At 47.8% G+C, this 12,111-nt stretch overlaps 1 protein-coding gene across 3 annotated transcripts in view; it reads right to left on the minus strand.

Annotated features, from left to right (window-relative positions):
• Positions 1–186: 186 nt before the first annotated feature.
• Positions 187–12,111, minus strand: part of HMOX2 (heme oxygenase 2) — a 31,383-nt gene continuing 19,458 nt past the window's right edge. For all 3 annotated transcript variants that reach the window (XM_038540534.1, XM_038540533.1, XM_038540535.1), the window contains exons 2-6: positions 4,169–4,295; positions 2,906–3,023; positions 2,041–2,532; positions 987–1,113; positions 187–899 (exon numbers count right to left, since the gene is read on the minus strand). In XM_038540534.1, the coding sequence (XP_038396462.1) occupies positions 772–899; positions 987–1,113; positions 2,041–2,532; positions 2,906–3,023; positions 4,169–4,254 (951 nt within the window). In that variant the 5' untranslated portion in view covers positions 4,255–4,295 and the 3' untranslated portion in view covers positions 187–771. The remainder of the gene's footprint in view (positions 900–986; positions 1,114–2,040; positions 2,533–2,905; positions 3,024–4,168; positions 4,296–12,111) is intronic.

Raw genomic sequence — 12,111 nt, forward strand, 5'->3', positions numbered from 1 at the left:
AATCCTTATTTATAAACAAATTTCAAAAAGTAGGGAACCTCCAAAGTACTTCTGAGAATCACATCAAATTTGTGTGATGAGGTGGTCTTGCTCTGGGTGGAGGGCTGCAAGGTGACCAGGGGTGTCGGGAGCATGAGAAGGGCAGGAGTAGCTGAGGAGGAAAATGTTCTCGCCAGAAAAGAGGGAGGCAGCTGTCAGAGTCCACTTTATTGAGTGCTGTAGCATTTACACAGGTCAAGGGAGGCAGGCGATGGGCCATGGCTAAATAGACCCCCTCTCCAGGGTTTCTGCTTGAGAGGGATGAGGACTGGTTGGTTCAGGACGGTGCAAGCCACCCCTTCTCCTCCCCCAGGAGAGGCTCCCTCCCTCCCACAGAGCTACAGCAGCCTGGGCTTGCCGGCTGCACTATGCCCATCAGAGGAAAGGTTCCCACCTAAATGCTAACACAGGAGAAGAGTGAGGGAAGGAGCCTCAGGGTGAGCAGTGTGGACGCCCCAGGAGCAGAGCTGGTTCCAGAGGCCCAGGCTGGCCTGCTGAGTTGCACTGGCTGCTCCCGGAGCCAAAGCCTCATGGCTGCAGCCAGCTCAGCATCAAGCCCACAGAGGACGCTACAGGCAGAGGCTTTAGCGTCTGGCTTTTATTGGTTGCTTGTTTTCTCAAACCCAGCATTTAAAAAACAGTCACCTGAGGTGGTAGTTCAGTCACCGGTGGAGGCAGGGGCAGGCCAGTGGTCACTTGGGAAGAGGGTGCCAACGTGGTATGATGGGTCCTTCACATGTAGTACCAAGCCAAGAGGCTGGCAACCAGGGCCACACCAGCGGCCAGAATGAACTGCAGGCTGGGCTGACTCAGCACAGCCAGGGCTGTTCGGAAGGGGCAGCTGCTGCCCTCCAGGGCACCTGTGTGGTGGCACCAACAGGGGACATGGCATCAGTGGGGAACATGGACACACCCTGGGATGAGACTTTGGGACAGGCAAGACCTACCTCTGTCTGGTTTAGCAGCATAGTAGGGGCATTTACGCACATCTCCCTTCCCATCGTGCACTGGGACTCCGTCCTCCAGGATCTCTCTGGCCAACAAGGAGCCAGCCTGGTCCAGTTCATCAAATATCTGCAGGAGCAGGGGATGAACAGACATCACTGGATTGCATACACTCTGCTCTCAGAAATCTCTCTCTTCCCCTGAGCGGAGGGAGCTAGAACCAGCAAGACTTGCTCAGGAGAGCAAACCAGTAAATCAGCAGCCCTAGTGAGCAGCAGGCACCACCACAGCGACCTCACGCTTCTCCCTGGCACAGCTCTTGAAGTGGGACCACACCTGTGCTGCAGCATCTCACCACTGCTGACTCTGGTGGCTCCACCCTGGACACTGACCAGACAACACAGCCCACAGCTGGAACTCCCAGGGAGAAACAATGAGGACAGAACAAAAGCGCTGCCCCCACAACACGCTGTGAGCGCTGGCACTTTCCCATTGTCAGTGCCTAGGTATTTTTACTGAATGACAGGAACATGGGACAACTGAGGCCCCAGCAGGCTTGCTGATGTCAGACTAATCGGACAGGCCTGCAACTGGGGCTGGAGCCTCACTCCCCGTGCTGGCCACTCCTGGTGCTGAGGGCTGGCCTGGGCCCCGGGACAGAATCAGCCTCCCCAGGCGTGGCTGCATCTAACAGTCATTTGTAAACAGAGTTCTCCTCACTCTTAGTTCTGTGAACTTATCAAGTGAGACTTTTCATAGCAACCCTTGCTAAAAAAGGAGGAAATCCACTCAAGACAATCCTGTGGTGAGAGAAAAGGAGACAGCTTCATTCTCTCTGAACCCTCAGTGCTAGGACCTCACCCTCCCCAAAGTAAGCACACAGGGCACCTGTCAAACAGCGGAGCCATCACTGGGCTCATGCCCTCTGGCCGATTTGGTCCTGTACTTTCTGGCAGCCCACAGCTCATCTGGCCTAATGCACTGAAACCTGTTTGGGCAGCTCTGGATTGGCTCTTACCATCAGAGGCCCCCCTCCAGCCCAAGTCCCAGCAGTACCTGCATGTTGTACTCAAAGGCCTTGTTGGCCTCCTCCACAATCCTTTCCTTGGTCTTCAGGTTCAAGTCCAAGGCATTCATCCTGGCCCGGTACAACTGTTTGAACTGTTGTGCATTGTCCACGTTCTCAAACAGGTAGAACTGGGTCCCTTCTCCCGTGCTAGGCAGTTTCAGGGCCCGCTGGGCCACCTTCTTCAGCACCTGGCCCCCCGAGAGGTCCCCCATGTAGCGGGTATAGGCATGGGCTACCAGCAGCTCTGGCTCATTCTGCCCCACGTAGTGGATCCGCTCCACATACTTTTGGGCAGCCTCAGAGCACCGCACCTTCTCCTCCCAGTCCTCACCGAAGAAATACTCCATGTCCTTGGTCAGTGCCTCCTTCCGGTGTAGTTCCGTGGGAAAGTACAAGGGGGCAAAGGCTGGGTGGTCCTTGTTGCGTTCCATTTCCTCCTCGAGGGCGGAGTATGTGAAGTAAAGTGCAGTTGTGGCCAGCTGTTGAGGGTAAGGGGAGACCATGGCAAAGGGCTGCAGGCCTTGCCCAGCGAGCATGTCTCATGAGCCCACTGCTCCCACCACCCCGATCCCCAGAAGCCCATGTTTATACAAGGAATCATTTCACACCCAGGAAACTTCATGTTCCTTAAAGAAATGACATGGTGAATTCTTTGGAACGTGGATACTTCTGCTTCCTGCATATCACTGCGATGCTATTCTATTTAAGCCACATGAAACCGCAGTCTGCTATCAATGGAGTGGCGAGCGGGTGAGAAAAGGCCCAGCTGCCACCTCACAGCAGCTCCAAGGGGATCCTCCTCATGGGACCAAGGCCCCCAAAGTGACCCCATCCAGGACCAAGGGCACCCACCTTAAACAGCTCCTTCCTGATGTTGCCTTTCAGGAAGTCCTTGACAAACTGGGTGTTTTCTGCCCGGTCATGTGCTTCCTTGGTCCCTTCCTTCAGGAGCTCGGAGAGGTCAGCCATCCTGTGGAGATGGGCGTGTGAGTGCGTGTGTGTTAGCCCTGCTCGGTCTCAGGGTGGCCCCCGCTGAGCTGGAGGCAGAAGCTACTCAAAACTCCACTGCAGCACTAACACAGTCTGGCTGGGGAGCAGGCAAATGTGAATGGGCCCCAAGGACGTGGGCGCCATGTGGGATGATGGGCCTGTTCCTGAACAGTCCGTGTCTCTGTGAACCCCCCCCCAAATGAACAATGCTTGGTCTCTGTGGCCACCGTGTGCCTGAGGAAACACACACTTCTGATCCCACCAATATTTGCTGGCTTCTCCAGGGAGCAGCCAGTCTTTGCGAACGTGTTTCACAGAATCGTGCTGTGACGGACTGTGGATGTCCCTCCCTTGCCACCTTCCTCCCACCCTGACCCACAGCCTGTGCAGGTCTCCATGTCACTGGGCCCAGGTGTAGGATCAGAATGAGAGGGGCCAAGGCAGTGGGAACCAGGACCTAGATTTGTACTACTTAAAATGACACAGATGGTGTATGCCGACAGGTGCCACAGACCATATGTGACAAGGCAAAGGCCGCATGACCCAAAAGATGAGCAGCTCACGTGGTCCACACAATCCATCCACTAGAATGACAAAACCTTGGTCCCTCACAGCCCACCCTTTGCTAGCTTTTCTAAGAGATTAGTTCCTACCACCTACATGCTAAGAATCATTTATTATTAGCAATTATTTCAAGACATAAACAGCACTTTGTCAGTGACAGCGCTACAATGAGAAGAAGAACAATGGGAAAGAGGCTCTGGTCACTCAAGGCTTAGCAAGAACTGTCCCTACCCAGTAGGAAAAACTCTGGAGTCAGAGCTACTCCTACATTCTAGGGGGTGGAAAACACTGGAAAAGGTGCCAGGTTTGTCTGATGACCCTTTTTCAGCACAGATGACAAAACACTTAGGGTTTCAGAAAGAAAAAAGGATCTGAACTACCAATTCCATTCTTCAGCACTCCCTAGGGAAGCAGGGGGTAACTGCTCAGAAGCCCAGGGTGGCGTGTGATATATATCTCTGCAATTCCAGTCAGGGGTGTCTGTGGGTGGTGGGATGACCCTGACCACACCCTGGTGTCTGAGGCCCACAGGACTCAACACCGTCAGCCCCCAGCCCTCACCTGGTGTGGTTTTCCTTATCTGAGGCCCCAGAGCTCCTTTTCTCCGACTCATCCACCGCCTCTGAGGTCTCCAGTTCCGCTGACATTGCTGCTGAGTGTGATTCTTGCTGTGCTCACTCTTCTGGTCCTGAGGAGACACAAGGAGCTGGTGATACGGCACCCATGGCAGTCCGTTCCCCCAAACACTTGCTGGAACTGCTTTCCTCTGAGCCAATAGAACAGAGGAGTCACTCATGTGCCTTAGAAGTGTTTTCTTTAAAAATCAAGCTCTGCCATTACGGGGACCATTATTTGAATATGGACAAAATTTGAATATGGACAGTGGATTAGGTAACAGCACTGTACTAATATTGAACTTGCTGGTTTTTATAAATTGTACTGATTATATAAATGTCTTTGTTTTAGGAAACATATCCTGAAGTTTTGAAAAGTAAAGGGGCACACTGCAAGTTACTGTATAACAGTTCAGAAAAGTGTGTGTGTGTGTGTGTGTGTGTGTGTGTGTGTGTGTACATATTAGGGGGAAGGAGCAAGGAGATACGCAAGTAAAAGCAAATGAGGCAAAATGCTGGTGGTGAATTTGGATAAAAGGTACATAAGAGTTCTTTCAACCATTCTTACAATGTTTCTATATGTTTGAAATTCTATCAAAATTAAAAATTACCTAAAATACAAAATAACCACATAGATAAAGCTTAAAAACAAAAAAGCAGCAGCAGGCACAGCAGCTCTGGCCCATCCCAGCTGTCGTCACTGTTCTCACCAGCAGGGCGGCTTTGTGTGCAGAGCAGGGAGCAGGGCACTAAATGGGAGCAGTAAACCAGGCCGTTCCCAGCAGCTCCACAGACCAGCTGTATCAGGTACATGGAGTCACCAAGCAAGTGGACCAGCCCCAGCCTACTCCTGACTCTGCCAAGCTGAAGGAAATCATACAAGCTGGTGCATCAGTTCTCGATGCTGCTGCTACCAGGGCGGAGCCTTTGTCAGCCAGGAAAATAGGGTCCAATACAAGCTAACCCCCCACCCTTGGAGGCCTCTACTCTGGCAGTGCACAGCAGCAGCTCATCTGGGGAACTTTCCAAACGAAGAGCAGCACAGGTACACCAGCTATAATAACCTATAAAACCAGAGCTACCAAATTAAGCCAAGGAAAGAAGAGACCTTCATTTCTTACCTCAACCAGTGTCTATTTATTGAGCATTTTCTACATGTTCCACCAAGAAAAATAGGTGTCAAGGAGGACAAAAAAGTACAAGTAATGGTCCTTCAAAGGTATAAAGAAGAAAAGAAAAACCAACTTCTATCTCACCCCACAGACGTATCATTGCTAATATGTTAGCATATATCCTGAGTTTTCTCTAGGCATGTAATTATATCTTTTTTATCTTTTCGGATATTGTAAGACATAGTTGGGCAGCCCTGATGGCTTAGCGGTTTAGTGCCGTCTTCAGCCCAGGGCGTGACCCTGGAGTCCGGGGATCCAGTTCCGCATCGGGCTCCCTGCATGGAGCCTGCTTCTCCCTCTGCCTGTGTCTCTGCCTCTTTCTCTCTGTGTCTCTCATGAATAAATAAAATCTTTAAAAAAAAAAAACGATATGCATGGTATCACTTGTGGAATCTAAAAAGAACAGATTTGGGATCCCTGGGTAGCTTAGCGGTTTAGTGCCTGCCTTTGGCCCAGGGTGTGGATCCTGGAGTCTTGGGATCAAATCCCACATTGGGCTTCCTGCATGGGGCCTGCTTCTCCCTCTGCTTCTCTCTCTGTCTCTAATGAATAAATAAATTTTTAAAAAATCTTAAAAAAAATAAAAAGAAAAGATTTAAGTCATAGAAACAGGAGGGGTGCCTGGGTGGCTCATTCAGTTAAGCGACTGCCTTCTGCTCAGGTCATGATCCCGGAGTCCTGGAATTAAGCCACATCTCTGCTCAGCAGGAAGCCTGCTTCTCCTCCCTCTGCTTATACTCGCTCTGTCAAATAAATTAAAGTAAGAAAGGGAAGAGAAGAGAGAGAAAGGAGAAGAGAAAGAGAGAAAGAGAAAGAGAAAGAGAAAGAGAAAGAGAAGGAGAGACTGGTTGCCAGGGGCTAGAGGTGGGGATAATAGGAAGAGGTTGGTAAAAGGGTACAAATTTTCAGTTATAAGATGAGTAAGGCCTGAGGATTTAATCAACAGCACGGTGACTAGAGTTAATAATACTTTATTGTGTAATTGAAATTTTCTGAGAAGTGTAGCTTTTAAGCATTATCACCAAAGAATATGTGAGGTGATGGATTTTTTTATTCAATTATGGAAATCCATGGGACACCTGGGTGGCCCAGTGGTTGGGTGTCTGCCTTGGCTCAGGGCGTGATCCCGGATTCCGGGGATCAAGTCCTACATCGGGCTCCTTGCATGGAGCCTGCTCTCCTCCCTCTGCCTGTGTCTCTGCCTCTCTTTCTGTGTCTCACATGAATAAATAAATAAAATCTTTTAAAAAAAATTATGGAGATCCATGATTATAGATCATCACATTGTATACTTTAAATACATTGTAATTTTACTTGTGAATTATACCTCAATGAAATTGGGGGAGAAAAAGCCCCAAAATATATAGAAAATGGGACCTTCTATTAAATCCAAATCAGATATACTCTCATCTCAAAAATGCTGATGAACTAACTGTATGGTCCATTAATGTTAAGTCCAGAATGCAAAGTTAGGTGGTCATCACGTGGAGCAGAGTATTCAAAGAGGTCTCCTGGAGGGACGCCTGGGTGGCTCAGTGGTTGAGCATCTGCCTTTGGTTCAGGGCATGATCCCAGGATTCTGGGATTGGATAGAGTCCCACAGTCCCTGTGGGGGAGCCTGTTTCTCCCTTTCTGTGTCTCTCATGAAATAAACAAAATCTTAAAAAAAAAAAAAAAAAGAGGTCTCCTGGAGAAGGGACGGCTTACCCAGGACCCTCAATGACAGACATCATTTGGGGTGGAGGAGGAGAAGGACCCTCAAGATCAAGGAACAATGTGAACAAAGTAAAATAGGACAGACCAGAGAGATACCATAAGATTGCCCAGCTACATATCCCTGTGTTCTTTTACCGAGGGGCCAAGGTAGACTTTGTTGGCTGCAGAATGAGCCCCACACCAGCTTGTCTGTGCTGACCTTTTACAGATCTTTACGAAAGAACATATCTGAGCTCTATGTCCTTGGGATCCTGAGAGTCAAGATTTATAACAGGCCATTCAGCAGTCAGGCTGCTGAGAGAAGAGGGTGCTGGATGGGCACTCTGGGCCACCCAGTGGAGGGAAGGGGGCAGAGTAAAAGGTCCCAGAATCGCTAGACAGGTGGCAGGTGCATGTGGCCAAGCCAAAGACCTAGCCCAGCTCCCATGCTGCTTGCAGCTGAAACTAAAAGTGGGCAAAGGATAAATGCAATCTGGTTGTCTAAGTTACTAGTTATAGTAACTTAGGTAAACCTCCTGCACCTAGTTATCATGCTGCACAATAGTGACTATATATATGATTAAATCTGATTATTGTTTCATTTGGTAATAACAGCACAGTCTGTGAGGGTGTGGTCCTGCCGGAGCAACAGGGCCTTTTGCATCTCTCAAAAATACAGGGATCCCTGGGTGGCACAGTGGTTTGGCGCCTGCCTTTGGCCCAGGGCGTGATCCTGGAGACCCGGGATCAAATCCCACGTCGGGCTCCCGGTGCATGGAGCCTGATTCTCCCTCTGCCTGTGTCTCTGCCTCTCTCTCTGTGTGACTATCATAAATAAAAAAAAAAAAATTTAAAAAAATATTTAAAAAAATACAAAAGGGGGAGGGGTGTCTGTGCTGGGTAATTCATTCAGTGAAGCATCTGACTCTTGGATTAGGCTCAGGTCATGATCTCAGGGTCCTACAATCGAGCCCTCATTGGGCTCTGTGCTCAGCCTGGTGTCTAGGTTTTTCTCTTCCTCTGCCCCCTCCTCCCGCTCACTCATGCTCTCTAAAATAAATCAATCTTTTTTTTTTTTTTTTTTTTTAAATACCAATGTGGGAAGGCCAGCTTCCACAGATGTCCACTCATCAAGACTTTATTTGTGTCAATCTCCCTTCAGGTACACCTTTCCCCTCACCTGGGAGGAGGCCCAACTCTGGCCCCAGAGGCAGGGCCACAGCTGTCTGTATCAGTGGTGGAGCTCCAGACCCCAGAAAATACCAAGTTCTCAACAAACATTTGCTGAATAAAAAAATCCAAAGGAAGGGCACCTGGCTGGCTCAGTCAGAAGAATGTGCAACTCCTGATCTCAGGATCATAAGTCGAGCCCCAAGTTGGGTGTAGAGATTACTTACATAAATAAAAACTTAAAAAAGAAATCCAAAGGAAAGGAGGAAGGCAGGCAGTGGTCTCATGCATACTGCCAACAACAAGGCACCTGTGGACAACAAAAAGTAATCTGCTGTTGACTACTTCAATAGTTTTCTAAACTCAAAACACGATTTAACAATTTTGTTTTGAAAGAAAGATACTAGCCTACTCCACTCAGAGGCAAGAATCCTGAGTCCTTAATATGAACTAAAAGCACCATCTGCAGAGATGGGCATACTAGAGAAGGCTCCATTAGTATAGTCAACCCACACAAGCAGGGCCCAGGGAAGGCAGGTTGTGTCCATCCCTGGGGCCTGGTCACTGTTCTTCAAGGAAGTGGCTGTGTGGTGCAACATGAAGAAGCTACCTTATAATGTCAGAAACAAGGTCTACTTCATTCTCTGAAAAGCTATGTGTCCAAACTTTGTCTGACTGGCCTCTACACTCGAATCCTTTTCTCTTTGCAGGAACCACTGGAATTCCTAGAAAATCAGGGACCAAATCATAAATGTAGAACCTTTCTAGACTTCAACTCCTCATTATAAACAAGAAGCTGTCTCACTCCCCCTGGAGTCTGCTTAGGTTTTCTTCTCCCCCTTTCATTGTTGAAAAACAAACACACAAAAAGGATTCCACTCTGGGAAATACACTTCAAAAAGTATTACTGGTAATCAGTACCAAAACGGTTAAGTAGCCATACTAGGACATTAAAGAAAAAAGTCACACAGCCTAACAATACAGGGTAGGACTGCTCGAACAGGGTAAACAATAGAATCATGGCACAGCTGGGACAAGTTGATAGTTGATAGGCTATATCCACCATGGAAAAGTCTACATAGAGTTATTTTACATAAAGGTCTCAAAATGCTGACTATAAGCATGTGCAAAAGTATGTAAGTCAAACTGGCACCTGGGTGCCTCAGTTGGTTAAGTATCTGACTCTTGATTTCAGCTGAGGTCATGATCTCAGGGTTATGAGACTGAATCCCACATGCGGGGCTCTGTGGTCAGCAAGCAGTCTGCTTAAGGAATCTCTCTCCCCCTCTCCCTCTGCCCCTCCTCTGGCTTGCACTCATGTGTGCACACTTTCTCTAAAATAAAGAAATAAATCTTAAAGTATGTAAGTAAAAACAAAACAAACAAAAAAAAAAAAAACAAAGTATCTAAATATATTGATGATAACAGGAAGGCAGTTTGGCAAAATATAAACACTTGTTTGACTTTTTAGCTAATTGGCTCCTTCTTTTATATATAGTGGCCCAATTCTCTTGACAAGGGGGAAGACAGGGGACAAGAGAGAGGAAGAGAGATGGAGACAGAGTGGAAGTAGACCAAGCAAACAAGATAAGTTAAGAGCCTGCAGTGCACTAACTAGTCCACAGGGAGTCACTTGGGCCTTTACTTTGCTCTTACAAATTTCAGAAAGGTTCATATGCCCTGTGTGTTCTAATTCCAGAAAACTGTAACCCTCTGTTTATAAAATCTACCTCCATAACTCTGGTACTAGCTATTCATCTGATACAGGCTTTTAGTCTCACTCCAGATCTAATAGAAGTAGAAAAAATGTCCCATCACCAACGTTCCTTCCAGCAAACGAAGTTCCTTCCTATGAACCTGCCCAGCAGATCCAGAACACTCATTTCAAAGCCTTTGTTCCTGATAAATTGCAGGCTCAAGGCACTAGGGCTCCTGAAAGAAGAGACATATTCAAAGATATTAAATCCTCTTCCATGGACCCTCACGTCCTATAAACCTCAGAAAATCAGTGCAGTGCTGCCAGACAGGACTACATTATCACTCATTCCCCATTTGGTGATTTAAAAAGGCACAGGGGTGTCTGGGTGGCTCAGTCAGTTAAGTGTCTGACTCTTGTATTTCGGCTCAGGTCATGATCTCTGAGTTCAAGCCCTATGTCAGGCATCCCACTCAGCAGGAGTTGGCTTGAAATTTTCTCTTTCCCTCTCCTTTTGCCTCTCCCTGCACTTGGGCTCTCCTTCTCTCTCTTTAAATACATCTTAAGGGCAGCCTGGGTGGCTCAGCGGTTTAGCGCTTGCCTTTGGCCCAGGGCGTGATCCTGGAGTCCTGGGATCGAGTCCCACGTCGGGCTCCCTGCATGGAGCCTGCTTCTCCCTCTGCCTGTGTCTCTGCCTCTTTCTCTCTGGATCTCTCATGAATAAATAAATTAAATATTTTCAAAAATAAATATTAAGAAATAAGACAAAAAAGCACAATAAAGACAATCCATAATAATTCTTTTCCATTTTGATTCTTCTTTGCCCTGAGAAACTACTGAAGAAGGGAGGAGGTTGCAGAGGTCAGCCAGCACTAGAGAGCAAGGTGGGGGAAGGGGTAAGAAAATGCAAGGCAGGGATCCCTGGGTGGCGCAGCGGTTTGGCGCCTGCCTTTGGCCCAGGGAGGGATCCTGGAGACCCGGGATCGAATCCCACGTCGGGCTCCCGGTGCATGGAGCCTGCTTCTCCATCTGCCTGTGTCTCTGCCTCTCTCTCTGTGTGTGTGTGACTGTCATAAATAAAAAAATAAATAAATAAAAAGAAAAAAAGAAAATGCAAGGCAAACAGCTCCCTGGAATTAGAACAATTCTCTTACCTGACACTGGAATTGACGTGACCAGCTACCAGCTATAGATGCCCACAACATGAGCTGGTGTTGTTATCCCAATGCGCAGAGGAGGAAACAGCCAAAGGAAAGGTAGTAAGTGGTTGCTCAGACTCCTGTACTGGGTTGGCCATAGCTCCCACCCCTCCCTGCTAAATAGCTTCTGGTTGGGCACAAGGAGTCCCTGGCCTGCTTACCAGAAGGCTGTTCCTAGCTCAGAGTTTACTGCTGTATAGAACTGGCATCACATTAACAAGAGGCGATTATTCTTTGGCTTTCACAAGTGCTGTCATCATGTTTCCCCAGTTAAATAAGAAGCTTCTTACAAAGACAGATTATCAAGACTCCCTCAGACTCAGTTTCTCAGAGTCCAGTGCCATATTCCAAATCACATACAAGCCAGCACCCTGGGCAGTCTCCAACTTGGGTTGTAACTGCTGTAGATGCACAGATGGAATGCCTGAGAAAGCTAGCTAAATGGGGGTGGACAAGAAAATATTAGTTTAATTTACCAGGGGTATCCAGCTGGCTTGGTTGGAAGAATATGTGACTCCGTCTTGGTTGGGGTTGTGAGTTTAAGCCCTATGCTGGGTGTAGAGATTACTAAAAAAAAGATTACTAAAAAAAAAAAAAAAAAAAAAGGTAATTAAATACCAAATAAAATAATAAACATTTTAATTGGGAAATTTTTTAAAAATTTGGTATTATGCCTCTAACTGGTATATAATCTGGTTTTGTCTTTCTTCAGATATCCCTCCCTTCCTTCTTCCCTTCTCTCTTATGGTTTGGATTTTCTAACTAATGACTTGTTTGTACTTCCCATGCCTCTAAGCTGGCCAAGGCCCTTCTCATCCCATAGGGCCCAGTTAGGCTGGCTTCTGCATTTACCCAGCTGTGTTTCTCTGCTACCCTGGTCTCTGGGTCCAGAAGGCCCAGGGTCTCCCTGCAATCCCTGGCCCCCTCTGACTCCTCCAAACAGGCCTAGTTTTCCATC

The sequence above is a fragment of the Canis lupus genome, chromosome 6 (assembly GCF_011100685.1).
Source record: "Canis lupus familiaris isolate Mischka breed German Shepherd chromosome 6, alternate assembly UU_Cfam_GSD_1.0, whole genome shotgun sequence".
NCBI lineage: Eukaryota > Metazoa > Chordata > Mammalia > Carnivora > Canidae > Canis > Canis lupus.